The sequence below is a fragment of the Arachis hypogaea genome, chromosome 19 (genome assembly GCF_003086295.3).
Source record: "Arachis hypogaea cultivar Tifrunner chromosome 19, arahy.Tifrunner.gnm2.J5K5, whole genome shotgun sequence".
Taxonomy (NCBI): Eukaryota; Viridiplantae; Streptophyta; class Magnoliopsida; order Fabales; family Fabaceae; genus Arachis; species Arachis hypogaea.
This window is the reverse complement of record NC_092054.1, coordinates 148,171,522-148,187,164: the sequence shown is the minus strand read 5'-3', so window position 1 is coordinate 148,187,164 and position 15,643 is coordinate 148,171,522. Positions and strand designations below refer to the sequence as shown.

Here is a 15,643-nt window from a genome sequence, read left to right as displayed (position 1 = left end):
CTTCCTTGCTAACTCATAGCCTGCAAAGTTCATGGCACCTAGGGGAGCATCCAAAAGAATCTTGGCACTGCTCCTTTAAACAACCCCAGGGGGCCCTCATGCCGTAGTATAGAGAAGGCTATTATGGTCATCGACACAGACCGACCCTGCGCAGTCATCATTCTAGTTTTCATGACATCAAATGGCGTCGTGACAACGGCAGCCAACCCCCCGGATAAAGCTCCGACTGCTATTGTTTCCCAGGCCTCTAGTTCCCGCCCCAACAGTTTTTGGACACCCTAAAATCAAAATGAAATACCAGCATGACCATTGTCAAAAATATCAATTACCACAAACCATTATATTTATACCATTTCAGTGTGGAAATATATAAGGATACATATAAGGCAAGTCTTCAAGCATCTTTTATTTTTATCTTTTTTAGGTTTGCTCTGCCACTTGCCAAGAGGGGACTTCTTAAGTGATTGCATTGATGCAGTTTGTTGCTAGGGAATATATGGAATAACTAAACAATAAATACTATTTGTTATTGTCATAACTTTTTGTTGTACCAACTTTACATCACTTCAACTACTTCATTTGTAGGACCCTCTAAAGGGGGGACCAATAAGCACCATCCAACATGATTAATGAATAAAATTTATCTTAAACAATTGACAATGACCTCCATATAATGAATACTAATATAGGACCCTCTAAAGGAAAGACTTGACTTACCTAAAGAAAAGAGGGAACAAAAATGTGTAATAGGCTATAGCTTTCAGTGAATAACTTGAAAGTGTTTTTTCATGACAGTCAAAATTCTTATACATAATCCAGCTGAAGTTCCTCTTTATTTGGATGAACATGAAGGTTCATTTTAATATACATACAAGAGCTTCAAACAATTTTATAATTCATAAACCTCTCAAAGTGAATTCCAAAAACAAACGCTAGATCATGAAGCAAGCTGGATGAGGAAATTAATACCTTTTTAGACTCTGCATAAAGTCCCATGCCGGCAACATAAAATGGAACCTCACGACAAAGGGTAGCCCCGGTTCCACGAAAGAAACCCCTAAGACCATCCTGCTGCCAAGTCCCAACAAGAGCCTCACCAACATTATCAAAAAGACCAGCTTGCAACCGCTGCTTTAATACTTCACATGGAATCCGCACAGCTGTTCCCAAAAACGTGCTACAAAATGATGCTATAGATTGTACCTACATAAATGATAATGTGCAAAGCTTATAAGTATAATTAGCTGAATGCAAAGGAATGGAGGTCATTTACTTTATGCTCTCTGCATTTCAGACATCATGGAACTAAGAACGTAATGCATAATCAGGAATTGCCGAGTATATAAGTAACAGCAAATAGGATATACAAATTACCTGGAGTTCCGGTAGGTTAGGAGCTACATTTACCAACACCAATTTACTTGCTTCAAATATCCCAGTTCGAAGGCCATGGCTACAGTATAAATAAATAAATAAATAAAACTAACATGAGCTTGCAAGGAAAATAACATCATTATGCGATGATTGATTGAAAGCATTAAAGAAGTTATCTCCTATGTAAAAATACCTTGAAAACTGTCCAAGAATTGCAGGGATTGATCCCCTATATAAACCCCGAACTCCAATCTGTGGCAGCTTGGCAATGATTTCAGGAAAGGACATGGTTGATGCTTGTACTCGAGTCTAGCATGCCAAATAAGACAATGATGAGGTCTCTCAAAGGAAACAACAAATCATACAACTATAAGAGAAATACGGAATCAAGGGTCCATATTGAAAACAGATATTCCTAAGAACAAAGGAAGCCATCTAGTTAGAGAATTTACCTTGATTGAATCAACTGGATGCAGTAATGCACAAGAGAGGGCACAAGAAAGGCCACCAGCCAGTGCAGATCTTAAAACACTTCCAGCAGGAATTTCGACAGGTGGTGGGACAGCGACTACAGTTGCAGCTTCAAACCATATACTCCTGAATATATAGCCATAAGCACATAACAATATTTCATGTAACCAGTGACTGATGGTAGATTGGATAATAAGGAAATTAAAATATGTAATGTTCTTAATGTAATTTCCTTGCATTTTAAGGTAACCACTACTTAATGAAATAATATTAGTCCTGCAACAAAAAAGGGACACACACTTTGAAAGATCTTTGTAAGCACTAGCAAGAGCCATTTTGTTGGTTCATTGTTGAAAAGATAGGGACGCCCTTCTTAAAGCACTTTCTAAGAGTTATTTGGAAAGGCACAAGAGAGGGCAAGGATTGAGTTGTCTTCGTGTAACTTCACTTGAAGTCATGACAGCCACAAATGAATTTATTAGATTAGGCTGCCCACATTACATCCTTTGGGTGCTTGCGTTCCCTGGATGCGTTACACCGAGATGCCCTTTTAATAGTTATAATAAAGCTTCCATAAAAGCCAGGATTCCAAATTGCAATATGTAGCTTTAATTCTTTGAATCATTTGGTTGGAAACAGAGGTATACATCTTAAAGGAGGATGTCTCTTGGTCATAGGAATTAACAGGCGATTTCTCTGCAGTCTGTTTTGCCCATGTCTGCTTCATGTTCCAAAATGCATTTCAAATTTTCTGATGAAAGGATTGAAAATTATTTTTCTATTGTTATGTAGTAGAGACGCCATTGTTTAATTTTAATAGGGAATTAAATGCAGGCATGAACCAAAGTTGAATAGCTACTTCACAGAAGGATATTAAGGCCAAAACACCCCCCCCCCTTTTTTTCTCTCTCCCAAAAAAATAAGAGTAATGATGGACTTCGTATCTAATATATGAAAAAGCATAAATAAAATAACCAAATGACCATATTTATCTTACCTAGGATCCTCTTGAAGACGGTCAGAGGGAAGCAGAAGCATGAAATTACGAAAATGTCCATAAGAAATAGATTCTTCTGTGTCTGCCCTCAGAAATCGCATCATAGCTACTGCATTGTCTTCATTTGCAGGCAGCCCTGCATTCTTTAGTAATTCCAATATTTCACTCTTCTTCAGTGTCCCCGATTTGGTTAGACACAGAGAAGTATATGCACGAAGAATTGTCGGCTCCTTTTGTTCCATAAATGACAAGAACTGCTTCCATCCAAAGGACCGAGAAAACAAATGACTTCTTGTACGGCTCATAAATTCTTTGGCATATCTTCGTGGCAGTTTTCTGTCTCTCATTGCAATTTCTAGATCTTCCAGGGTTACTTGGCCATCACCATCTCTATCCAGCTCCTCAAAGAACCTCCTCCCTGTAGAAAATAAAAGTGAAAACTGTGAACTTGTCATTAACAACACAAACAGAACAACATACACAATCAATTAACAGTTAATATTAGCTTAATACTGTAAACAAATACATCAAACAGAGCAGTAAAAGATGTCCTACAACTAACAATAACTGCAAATTTGTTCGTGCAGGGATTGGACGTCATAATGGCAAACACTGTTCCGGAAAATGTGTGTTGGTTGCTTTTTCTGCATTCTTTAAGGTAAAAGAAGACCAATAAAATTATTTTTGATGTATTGCATTATTAACTGATCTTAACCTTCAGAAATGGAACTTTAAATCCTGTCATATCATGTCAATGGTATATGCTCAACTATGAATTCTGTAACTATGAATTAATATGCAGATGCTAGTGGTAAAAAATGTCGCTCTTTGACCATATACCGAGTCTATTGGGAGAAATCAGAAGAGTGAATCCCATCATTCTCTTCTTCCTGCACATTTTCTCTATATATAATTATATATTCATCATATACACTCATTCGCCATATACACACGTGACTATATATTACCAACTAACTAATCAGTTACTTCCATAAATATCTAGTCTAACTATCATCAATGACTCAGCTCATCTATCAACAAACTTATAACTAACATTGTTGATGCTTACATACTACGTAAGCCGAGCAAGAGTTCGTACTTGGAATAACTTGAATATTAAACTAGATGTAATTAGTTACTACTGACTAGACAACCAAAATTGATAATACTAATCCATATTTGCCTATATGCATCATTGCTGTTGAGTATTAGGAATATAAAAGCAGCAAACAAAAAAAATGAAACTAGTAGCATACAGATTTTTTATTATCAACAACCCTTGCAAGCACAATTATAAACTAGTACCTTCAGCCTCTGTGTACCTAAAGAAATCTTGTACAGAGATCAGTTTCTTCTTATCAGGGTGTTCTTTCGATGCTCTCCTGAGCTGTGGCAACAGCTCAACCAATTCTGTCAATGAAACAGTGGAAAGTGTAGACCTTAGACGCTCCACATTTGTTAGAGGAATACTGAATATGTTAGAGGCAACCTTCTGCGGCGAAATCCCTCCAGCGTCCTCCTTGTTATCATCATTACCACTATTAGCATTATTACCATTATATCCTTCTTCACTTGATAAAGGGCTTTCTTCTCCAGCTACACCCGATGGCACACCACCTACCTTTGCAAAATTCAAATTTCCCAAGAAGCTATTCACATCCATTTTGTGCCCTTCCAAGAAGTTTGTGAATGCATTGACATGGCCAATCTGAGGTGGCATAGAAGGTTGTGAAGTTTTCACATTTTCAGGGTCATTTCCATGCAGACCATGATCAAGACTCTGAATGGTTTGATTCAACTGATCAAAGATTAAACCTATAAGACATTCAAGTGAGACATGTTTACCATCCTTCCACTTCACACCTTTTTCCTTAACTGTCCTAATAAACTGGCCCTTGGTCTCATTCTGCGTCACTTCACTCGATGAAACACTTGGCTTCATGCATGAACATACCTTGCCATCTTCATCACCAGCCATTTTCTGAGACCTCTTTCTCCCAGCTTTGAAAGGAGCTGGGAGAGCCTGAAGGAAACCATTAACCAGCAAAGACCAAGTCACTGCAAACTTCAAGCAATTGGTGCAAGAAGAAGACCCATCACCCTTCTTATCCACCTCATCACCATTCACATTCACATTCCCATTACCACTCACTGGGTTTTGTGAGAAAATACCCAAGAAAGCCTTCAAGGGAACCTTCATTGACAACCCTTTCTTCTTCTTCACATCGCAGATCTGAAATTCACCACCTTGCTTCACCTGGGCAATCAAACAAACACCTTTCGTGCCCTTATTCTTGTGCCCTGACAGGAAGCAGTGCTCAAGATCCTTTGCAGCTTTCCGAATACCCACTTCCAAAGGGGACAGCGATTCCTTCACAACCTGAATGGAATTGAAGAAGGACTCAACTGGGTCGTTCCCAGACACCATTTTTCGATCAACCCTTGAAAAAGTCGCAGCCTTTGAGTGTGTGTGCAGAGAAAACCCAAATCAACACAACTAAACAAAAAATCAGAATTTTATTGAAATGAGGTGAACCAATTAAGCTCAGAAATTAACAAAAAGAAATCATTTTTTACAATACAGAATACATGAAGATTTTATTACATAAAGGTCCATGTTTTTTTTTCCTTTTCTGGGTTAAGAAGAAGACAGCTTTATTGGTGTTGGAAGCAGAGTGAGAGAGAGAAAGAGTGTAAGAAGAGAAATTTGCGGGAAGAATGAATTAGGATAAGATTGGGAAGAGATAAGAGAGAATCAAGCGGTGGTTTTGGACAGAGTTTGCGTTGAGACCGATATTGTGGCAGAGGAACAAGAAAGCAAGAAACGAAGAACATCAACTCATTAACACAAGCACATTAATATTAATATATTATTGAAGTATTTATTCTGGATAATCATATTTTCTTTATTTGAGCCTTTCACTTTTCAATAATTATTGAAGTATTTATTTTAAACTTAATTTAAAATTTTAATAATTTTATGTCTTGAGTTATCATTTGTGTTGGAACTTACGAGGGATTTGTCTATTAATTATTATTATTATTTCTCATTTTTTTTTTTGGTACATTGTCTATTATTTTTTTTCTCGAAAGAAAGCATTAAGCATTTCGCGAAAAAATAATGGTTTTTCTGGGGCCTAAATATTTGTGATAATGTCAAATCTACCCTGGGAAAATACGGGCTATACTCCAAGAGTTGGCCCAAAACCAAACTATGGCAAAATAGTTATTAGATTGCTCTACTTTTGGGATTTTTTTTTAAATAAAAAACAAATTTCACACAAAAATAACCAATTTAGGTTGTTCGAGTGGTCAGCTCACTTGTCATGCAGCAATTCATTGGCCAATAACAAACCCTTAAATGGAACTCAAATTTTCATAATTAACAAGAGAATGAGATGAAATTCATTATTTATGCTCATATTTTGTTTCGTTTCATGTTTTAATTTAAAATCTTTGCGGGAATTAGTGCATGGCGAGGGAAGCAAATGCACAGCCACAATTATAGGACACCTGAATCTTTTCAAGATCAAGTATGTGCCTGCTTCCTTTGCTTTTTGACTATTTGCAAAAGCATTTTTTGGCCAGTACTATACTACTAATACTCTCTAACTCCATTAAACTATCATAATCCTTTTTGGGATTCAAGGCTTAAATTCTTTGGTTCGTGGAAATATGTTGTTGCTCTACGTTTGATATTTTTTAGCATATCACCTCCATTATCTCTTTTTTAGTTGATTATCACCTTCATTTTTGGATAATCTAATCTGGTTTTTCCATTTCAATTATGATTACTAGTATCCATCATTTTATTTGACAACTTTTCTCTTGAATGGTTTATCTTACGCGCTGGTATTTGTTGCACATGCAGATTGACAGTGTTCATCAAGATGTTCGTGTGGTTTTCAAAGATGGAGACGCAGTTGGTGCGAAAATCATAGTACATTGAACAAGGTATTTTCAGCATTCTCCATTTAGTTTAATTCAAGACCCTGCAATTGGAGAAGAGAACTGAATAAATGTTGATGATTGATGACCATTTTTGTTCGTTTAGCAGGTACAAGTATGATTTCCCATTCCTTGAAACAAATGGGGAAGTAAGTGTAGATGACAACTGTGTAAGACCATTGTAGAAGCATGTTTTTCCACCAGCATTGGCCCCATTGGGTTGCCTTGGAAGGTTGTTCCCTTCCCCATGTTCAAACTGCAGACCAAATGGATAGCAGGAGCTTTGTCAAATCGCCTTGCACTTCCTTCCAAAGAAGAAATGACTCAAGATCCTGAGACCTGAAGCATTCTACTCTTCACTTGAAGCTTCTGGCACTTCTAAGCGTTACACTGATAATATGGCCAATTACCAAGTGCTTTCTAAAGTTAAAACTTAAAAGCGATGAATGTTTTTAGCTTGTCTCAAATCATATACTTGCTTCCCCAATTCATAGTAACAGTTGTCTTTTTATTTTCTATTGCATTTAAAATTCAATGGACTCGTAACCAATTCTATTTTAATGATAATGATTAAATACATCAAAACGAAAATATTGTGAACCGGAAAGAATATATATTAGCAAGACTTATATTGTGCGTTTGGGATTATATATGGTAATGACTGTGGGAATACGATAACTGGATTGCTAATCAGTCTAGGATTCGTGGTGTTGAAGAATGGAGGATGGAAATGTACAAGTTTGCATCTAAGAACAAGAGGCTGCAACCTGAGTCATACCCTGACGAGTGTGATGACGATGAATTGGTTCTAGAAGCTCAACAAGATTTTTCTAAGTATTTGAACTGATATTGTGACAAGTCAACTGAGAAGTCTCAAGCTGAGCTGTATTGCCATATGCTCTGATCTCAATGCCAGAGTTATACAATTACAACACGGTTGAGTGAATTAGCACATGAAAGTAATAAGTTAGGCATACACGAAAACATAAATAGTTGTTTCATTCACTAATAAAATTGATGATGTTCAGATTACTTGTTTCTATAAATGTTTTCTTTTCAGTTGATGGTAATTCGCTTTGGCAATGCTTCAATCACGACTTGAATTCGGTGAAACATGTACAGTGTTTTTGTCAACCCTAAATTTAACACTACCAGTTATATATGGATGTATTAGCTCTAAATAATTTGGTTCTTGCCGTACTTTGGAGCCATGCCGGTCCAAAATCAAAACCAATCAACTACAAAAATACTGGTGTGCGAAGACAACAAATAAGACTACCTTTTTAATTTTTTCTCAGATGAGTTCCTCCTAGCTTTCTTAATCGATCCTTCTTCTGTGAAGAGATTGCTATATTTCTTCAGTACCCTCTCTTTCTCTTGATGTAAGCCCAACATCTCGTATGCATTTGCTACTTTCTTAATGATGGTTTTATCTCGAGGTTTACGATCAAAAGCTTCCAATCCCTTGAAAAGCTGTTGATGAAAGAACACAAAATTACGATGCAAATGTCAATGCGTCAATCTAAAATAAAATATCAGTGACGGTCCAATGACATTGTAATCGAATATTTGCACAAATTGTCCATAACGATCAAATGAGCATCAGTAGAAGACAACAAAATTGTAGTATATGGTTAGTTTGGAAAACATACCCGAACAAGATCATCCAGCATGTTGTTTCGGTAATATACAGATATCATGAGATGACACAACTGCCAGGGAACCGAATGCAAATCAGTGTCGATTTTGGTCTGCCAGAATTTGTGCGCTTCTTCCACTCTATGGTCCATATCTAAAGCTCGTATCAATTGACCATATGTTCCCATTGTGTTCCCCTGCCCCTTGCTCAGCATCCATTTAATCACCTGAAGAAACAGAGTAATTTATTGAATAAAAGTGAGGTCAAGCTAAATTCCATTTAATCAGCAACAAATCATATCATGTACCTGAACAACCCTATGCCACTGTTGTTGCTTCTCGAGAGCATTCAATATGAGTTTCAAAGAGGCAATAGGGAAGTTCTGCTCCCATGCAACCCACGCATCAAGGGCACCATAAATCGCTTCCTTAGTGTCGTTCAGATCAAGAAGCTGTGTGGCATCGCATTATTTGGTATTTAAAAAAGCAATTCAAGAAAAAAGACGAGCTTGACTGGGCATGACGATAGATACTTACAGTAGAGAGAAGATACTTGTTTTTATCCTTCCTAGAAACGTTGTGGCCAATATAATGATTTGGTGCATCTGTATGTGTAGGTTTTTGTTGGGGAGGGGGATTAGAAATAGCCTGCGAGAAATGCGTTATTTTGTAGAAGTATTTAAGAGTTAGGGGACAAATTGTTGATGAGTGAGAACAGTACCTGTGATTGTGCGGGGTTGAAACGGGATAAGTTGTAGTAACGGTGAGAGGCATGCTTAGGATGAAGTTGAGTGAATCTAGTAACCTATAGAGAATAAATATCCAAAGCAAGCTTAGCACGCTAGTTTCATTCAGTTCAGTTGGACAAACAAGATACATAGAAGAGAGGAGTGGGACTGACAAGATGAGAAAAGCAAGGTGACCTCCACATCATTGTTCGCAATTGCAGCGATGGACGGGATCAACACAGCAACACAAGAAATGAACCTTGGCAATGGGATACCCGCCACGCCCAGAAGGGAGATTAGAATATTGGAAGCAGATTGAGGAAGCGGCAGAGTCTTAAAGTTAAGGAGGCAAATTGGAAGCATAATCTTACCTGTTAGTCACCTTGTTGCCAATTGAGCAGTAGGTGTGGGACTCTCTAATCTTCGAAGCTAGGAGAGAAAGATATTGCGCTGTTTCTATGCAATTTGGGAATGTATTGCGGGTTCTGTTTGGGTCCAGATGCACAATTTTGGCAAATTGAATCGGTACAGCTATGCAGTATTGGTTTAACTCTTTCTTAAGCAGGGGATGAGTTGCACAGGAAGATTCAAAAAAAGTCCTTTTCAGAAGAGACTTAAGCCACTCTGGCTGAAGAGCTTTCTTCACTTTCTTAGCCTAAAAAGTAAACACATCGTTAAACTATATGCTTCAAATTAAAGAGATATGAAATCTCACCCACCTTATTTTTCTTAACAACAATAATAATAATAAAAATAGAAAATTCACTGTTTATCTTCAGTTCTCTGTGCGCCATAAAAGTCAGGTATCCTGCTAGAATGTTTGCATTATGTGGTGACAAGCGTAGTTTGTTCATTTGGACGCACCGATGCATCCAAATTCACTTTGATGCCAAAACAATGTGTCTTTTACAATTGAAACTGAAGAAAGAAATACACATGTCGCCATTAAAATAACAATATCTATTAATTTTAAGTAATAGACTACAATTTGAGGATCACATTGAAAATAATCACTGCCGCAATTCTTTCTGTCTTTGCTCAAGCAGTTTGTTATTCAAATCTGACAACATATCAATTCTCACATTTCAACCGTCGGAAAACTCACAAGACTACAATCTTCAACCAAAATAGAAAATAAGAAATGTTTGGTATTAATTACGTTAGGACTGAATCTATGAAAAAATTGCGCCTTTTAAGAACAACAAATTCAAGGTTCATGATAATCAGTAAAAAATTTCAGCAACACATTCAACTTTCGGCAACAAATTGCTTTCAGCAACAAAATCAGAGTGCAGTGATACAGCAACAAAATTGAAATAGAAAGAAACAGTGGCATTTGTTGAACTCACCAAATCGGGTTGCGCAAAGGAAGCTGACGGCGAGGGAGAAGCTGACGGCAAGGCGAGAAGCAAGAAGACGACAACGAAGACCAGCCAACCGGGACCTGCTGCCTCTGCTGCCGGCGACGAAGGTTGAAGGGAAGTCGCGCGTCTGAGTGCGAGACGATGACGAGGCAGGGAGCGACGATGAGGACCAGTCCCGCGGCGACGACGATAGCGGGGAAGGCGCGCCCAGACGGTGACGACAGAGAGCGACAACGACGACCAAGTGCGAGACCAAGACAGTGAGAAGCAAGAAGACGACGACCACTACCACCCGAGGGGCCAGATGCCAGTTCTGTCTGCTTCTGCCGCCGGCGAAGCGAGCGCAGGGAAGGGAGTGCTTGAGCTGACGAGAGCTTGTCAGACTAGATACGAGAGGCGAGAGACCGGAGATGAGACGAGCTGACGAGAGCTCGAACTCGTGGGAGAGAGTGGCGAGAAACTGAGAAAGAGAGTCGAGAGAGGAGAGAGCGTTGAGGGCTGGGGGTGGTGATCTTCAGCAATTAGGGCTTCAATAGTTAACTAAGTAAAATACTTAGATCATTTTGTCAAACAGAATATTTTTTGGGAGTTATTTTATCGTTATCAATTTATGAGAATTATTTTGTTAAAATCGAAATTTTTTGGACCAAAATAATTATTTACTCTATTATAAATAGATAAAAAATGAAGTTGCTCCACTCCACATGATTAACATTATGTTTTCTTATGGTAAATCACATATCTATGATTCTGTAATGTGTTTTTAATTTTATATATCAAACATGATCACAGCTTGAAACTAGATGTATATATGCAAATACAAATCACACAATTAAAATAATTGCACCGCAGAAGGTAACAAGTGATATACCATATCATATCTACATATATGTTAAGAAAACAAGAAAAAAAAAAGCTGTTTATACATTGATTATGAAAACAACTGAATGTATGAACTGAAAGAAGAGAAAGAAGGTTGATAAATACAATTATCATATACACCACCTTTAACTTTATAGTTTCTTCATGGTTAATTCAGTCATGTATACTAGTTTCTTCATCAATGGTGATGGCATAATAATCTATCTGCTCCCTCCTTTTCTTCACTTTCTCATAGTAGCACCAGCAGCATTGCTCTTATTGGAAATTGTCCCCACCTTGCCTGGAGTAGAAAGCCTTCTTGAATTTGAAGTTGGAGATTGAGACAAAGAGAGTCTCTTCTTTGCTGCAGTAGCAGGACTTGATTTCTCAGATGAGCTAACACTGCTCTTTGCCATATTGAAGGATTTTGAGGCCTTTGTTGCTGCTGCTTTCTTTGGTGATCTGTTCATAGGTGAGTTAAGGAGCTCATCATCCCTCGCAGGCGAAATGGCGATGCTGTGCCTACGGTTGCCCTCCCTCCTAATGCCAAATGCATTCCTCTTGTCTCCATCACCACCCCAGGAACCAAGTTTAGGACTAGCTGCCCTGAGACTCCTTGGAGTGGGGGAAGCTGTAAAAGAGGCTGTGGACTTTGATGGGGTGAGTACATTTGAGGGCGAGTTAAGGCCGCTGCGCGACCGGCCTGTTTTTATGGCCCTAGGGGAGTTCTTGCTAATGTTAGCATCGTCGCGTAGAGTATACAGTTTGGTTATTTCGCCAACTGATAGCGTGCTTCTGGCTGTGCTAATTAGAGGTGCAGGCTCATTGTGTTGGAATGTGCTTTGTCCCTCCCATGGCCTTACAGCCATCCATCTCTCAAGCCAATTCCAGCCCCAGTGAGGATTGTTTGGATCCATAAACGAGGCGTTCGTGCCTGATTTTAGATTGTTCCTCCAAGTTTGCTGTCGGAGAAAGTGATTCAGTTATCCATAAATGAAAAAATCAAAGAAATTCTTTCAAGTCTGTTTATGCTTCTACATGAAAATTAGTCTAAAATGTAGTATACCTGATGTGTCATTGAATAAGCCAGAGCCTTCTCCCTTCTCATGGTAGCAATTTGCCTGTGCAACAATTTTGCTTCAACTTGCTCTTTTGAATCCTTTCTATGATCCCATTCAGCTTGCTATACAAGTATTTATCACTTCATCAGTAAATAATGTAAAAGAAGCATTGAAATCACATATCATGCATTCCAAGATTTTGTTAAGAACAAAAACCATAATGAAAAAACACCAGATCAAGAATGCTTAAGAAACATTCATAAAAATCACAAAAATGCAGCTTACAGCAGCTTGCAACTTCTCAAGCTCCTTCTCCCGTTTCTGCAGGAGCTGGCGCTGAAGAGCCTGGTTCTCCTCAGACATTCTGATCTTCCTCGCGCGAACTTGAGACTGCAGTTTCGAAAGAGTCTGCATGCATTGCAAGGTAGAGGCTGATTGCCTTTTCACAGATTGCCCTCTTACCAATGTTCTCAACCTTGACAAACCTCTCAAGCCTCGCAGTTTTTTCCTCGCCTAAAACCACCAAAACAATGATTGTTTTATTGAAAAGAAATCAAACCAAAGTGCTGTTGCTGTTAGAGACAATATCTACTTGAAATTGTTATGAACATTCCAATACAATCACTGAATAATAGCATACAACAGATCCTAAATATATATTATCCATCAACCAAAATTTTGTTTGGTAGAAAGTTAATTGGAAGTAGTCCTTCAAATGAATGCAAGAAAACTCAAATGTAACAAACTTCTTAGAGCAAAGCAAAATGTATAATAATCCCCTTCAACCAATAATTGATGAACAAACTTCATCAATTGTTCATGCGACATGATCCAAATAGGATGGTAACAATGCAAGTCAATACCAGATATCCGCGGAAGGCTGTCTGAATCATGATTGCTGCTTCATCATCCTTCAGTTTTTCACGGCGACGAGGCGTCACAGTCTTGGGACGAGTAGCCTCAGCCGCGGCCGCGACAGCAGCACCTGCTGCGACAGCAGTAGCCAAGACCAAAGAGAAAGCCTGCTGGTTCGGCTCATTCTGACCTGCCACTCTTGCTTGTTTTGGTTCTTTCTTACGCGGAAGCGCCGGAACAACTACTATTCCCTGCGCTTCATTTCCGGCTTCATTGTGATCATGGTGTCCAAAACATCCTAATTTGGACTTACTATTGCTATGGCTATGGCCATGACTATGGGTTTTCTGTGGTTTTGTGTTCTTTTCCTGAAACAAAGACAAAACGGTTTCAATGAGAATTGAGAAACTAGAACCTTCCTTTGATTTCCAAACAAGATGAAGAGATTATTCAAACCTGGTCCTTTTTGTTTTCAGAACCAAAAACTTTCTTCACAGCAGAGAACCAACTCCCTTTCCTCCCCATCTCCAATTCCTTTAACTTTAAGAAAATGCAGAAGGAAAAATCATATTTTGATTAACATAGAAAGGACCAAGTTCAATCAATTAAAGGAAACCAAAGCGAATTCGGAAAAAGAAGCTTGTGTTGAAAGTAATTAAATTCAACCACGTTACAAAACCATGTAATACTTACCAAATAAAATCTAATGCAGATTGAATTCAATTCCAAGCAAAAATGTTATAAGGAAACAGAAATATGATTAGAAAATGGAAACAAATTATGAAAGAAGAACAACCGATGACATGCATTCATCCATTTCAGTAATTCAATGAACAAATATGAAATGTGGGAGGAACCCAGATAACAGATTTCAAAAAGCCATCAAACCCAGGTCAAAATTTCCAATTTTGAACAATAAAACCAAAGCAATGAAGCAAATTTTGGAAGTAATAATAATCATAACAAAAATAATAACACAATGAACAAATAAATGGGGAATTAAGAACCCACATAGCATATAATAATCCAATGGAAAAACCTTGAAACTAAATTGAAGGTATAGATGGAAAAAGAACACACCTTTGCATGAGAATCAGAGAGATGTCTCTGCAAAATGAAGGTGAAGATAAAGAAAGGACAAAAAGGGAGGGAAGGAAAGAAAGGAAAAAGAGAGAAAGAAAGAAAGTTTCAACAAATGGAAGAAAGAAACCTATTTTACGTTAATAAACACGAATAATTACAAGCCAGGATTTGGTGTTAGGATCCCATTGTGCCCAATTGTGACTACTAATTTTAACCTTGATTATTTTCTCAATTTTAAATAATAAAAGTTAACAGATTCTTCCAAAACAGATGGACAGAAAATCATAATGTAACTAAATTAACAGTTTCCTAAGTTGTCATTTTCTTGGTTCGTACAACTTTGGCTTCTTTTCAAAACCAGTTACTTAGAAAATCTAACAGACATTGTTTGCAACTCAGCCTAATCTTTGTTAAAGACTTGTTATATCTAATTAACTAATTAGAACATATAATTAGAAGACAATGTTATAAAATAAGAATTTAAATTTTATATGTAGACAGTGTAAAATATTTTATATTGTCCAATTTATATTTTTTTTAGATAATTATTTATATATAATCAATGTAAAGTGTAGATGATATTTTATAATTGGATATACATATAAAATTATTTTATATTATTAGTATATTGAAATTAAATTTATTAAAATAATAGTATCAAAATTAACTAATTAGAACATATATTGTATCAAAATTAATTTTTAAAATATAGATGGACTAGTCAACAGAAATATTTAAAAAAAAATAGTGGGTGAAGTTTTTTGGTTAAGCATTTAAAGTTTAGACAAATAAAAACGTTTTTCTTAAATGTCAATGGAAATCACTTTAATTTTATAATATTATTTCACCAAAAGTAAAGTCTTTAATGGATCAAAATTTAGACGGCCAGAACAGTGTTTTGATCATGATAACAGCATAATATATTAAGGGAAAAATTATAATGGGTCATTGATCTAAAAGAGTATAAGCTGGAAAATAATTTGCAAGTATTCTAATAAAAGTAATATGAAAATAATAGTCAAATCTCATGGACATTTACAATTATACATAACGTATTCACACACGACAACACAGGTATAAATATATGTATACGTATATGATGTATCCATAAACTAAATATAATGAACATCTTGCTCAAATGTCACTTCTGAAAATCATATGCATAAACCTGCAAATTGATCAGTATAGTTTAAGCATTTTGTTGCCCGGTATCATTCATCATAACATATATTAATTTAATTATTTGAATTAAATATATTAAAT

At 37.0% G+C, this 15,643-nt stretch overlaps 3 protein-coding genes across 6 annotated transcripts; all 3 read right to left on the bottom strand.

The window, feature by feature from the left end:
• Positions 1-6: 6 nt before the first annotated feature.
• On the bottom strand, positions 7-5,697 carry LOC112775654 (uncharacterized). The gene is made up of 7 exons (XM_025819441.3): positions 4,148-5,697; positions 2,843-3,260; positions 1,827-1,971; positions 1,568-1,683; positions 1,375-1,453; positions 970-1,203; positions 7-278 (listed from the first exon to the last, which is right to left on the bottom strand). The coding sequence occupies exons 1-7, from the start codon at positions 5,268-5,270 to the stop codon at positions 39-41; spliced, it is 2,355 nt and encodes a 784-aa protein (XP_025675226.1). The 5' UTR covers positions 5,271-5,697; the 3' UTR covers positions 7-38.
• A 2,073-nt stretch (positions 5,698-7,770) lies between these two features.
• Positions 7,771-11,119, bottom strand: LOC112776110 (pentatricopeptide repeat-containing protein At4g18975, chloroplastic). 4 transcript variants are annotated; one of them, XM_025820115.3, is made up of 9 exons: positions 10,506-11,119; positions 9,923-10,074; positions 9,528-9,811; positions 9,330-9,415; positions 9,150-9,233; positions 8,966-9,076; positions 8,737-8,880; positions 8,443-8,655; positions 7,771-8,263 (listed from the first exon to the last, which is right to left on the bottom strand). In XM_025820115.3, the coding sequence occupies exons 4-9, from the start codon at positions 9,360-9,362 to the stop codon at positions 8,066-8,068; spliced, it is 783 nt and encodes a 260-aa protein (XP_025675900.1). In that variant the 5' UTR covers positions 9,363-9,415; positions 9,528-9,811; positions 9,923-10,074; positions 10,506-11,119; the 3' UTR covers positions 7,771-8,065. The 4 variants fall into 4 exon arrangements, with proteins under 4 accessions (XP_025675900.1, XP_072082549.1, XP_025675899.1 ...); XM_072226448.1 differs by having other exon boundaries at positions 9,528-10,074; positions 10,506-11,099; XM_025820114.3 differs by lacking the exon at positions 9,923-10,074 and having other exon boundaries at positions 10,506-11,088.
• Positions 11,120-11,352: 233 nt separating this feature from the next.
• LOC112779636 (protein IQ-DOMAIN 3) lies at positions 11,353-14,508 on the bottom strand. Its single transcript, XM_025823968.3, has 6 exons — positions 14,378-14,508; positions 13,754-13,837; positions 13,306-13,665; positions 12,728-12,955; positions 12,448-12,564; positions 11,353-12,343 (listed from the first exon to the last, which is right to left on the bottom strand). The coding sequence occupies exons 2-6, from the start codon at positions 13,820-13,822 to the stop codon at positions 11,624-11,626; spliced, it is 1,494 nt and encodes a 497-aa protein (XP_025679753.1). The 5' UTR covers positions 13,823-13,837; positions 14,378-14,508; the 3' UTR covers positions 11,353-11,623.
• Positions 14,509-15,643: the final 1,135 nt, after the last annotated feature.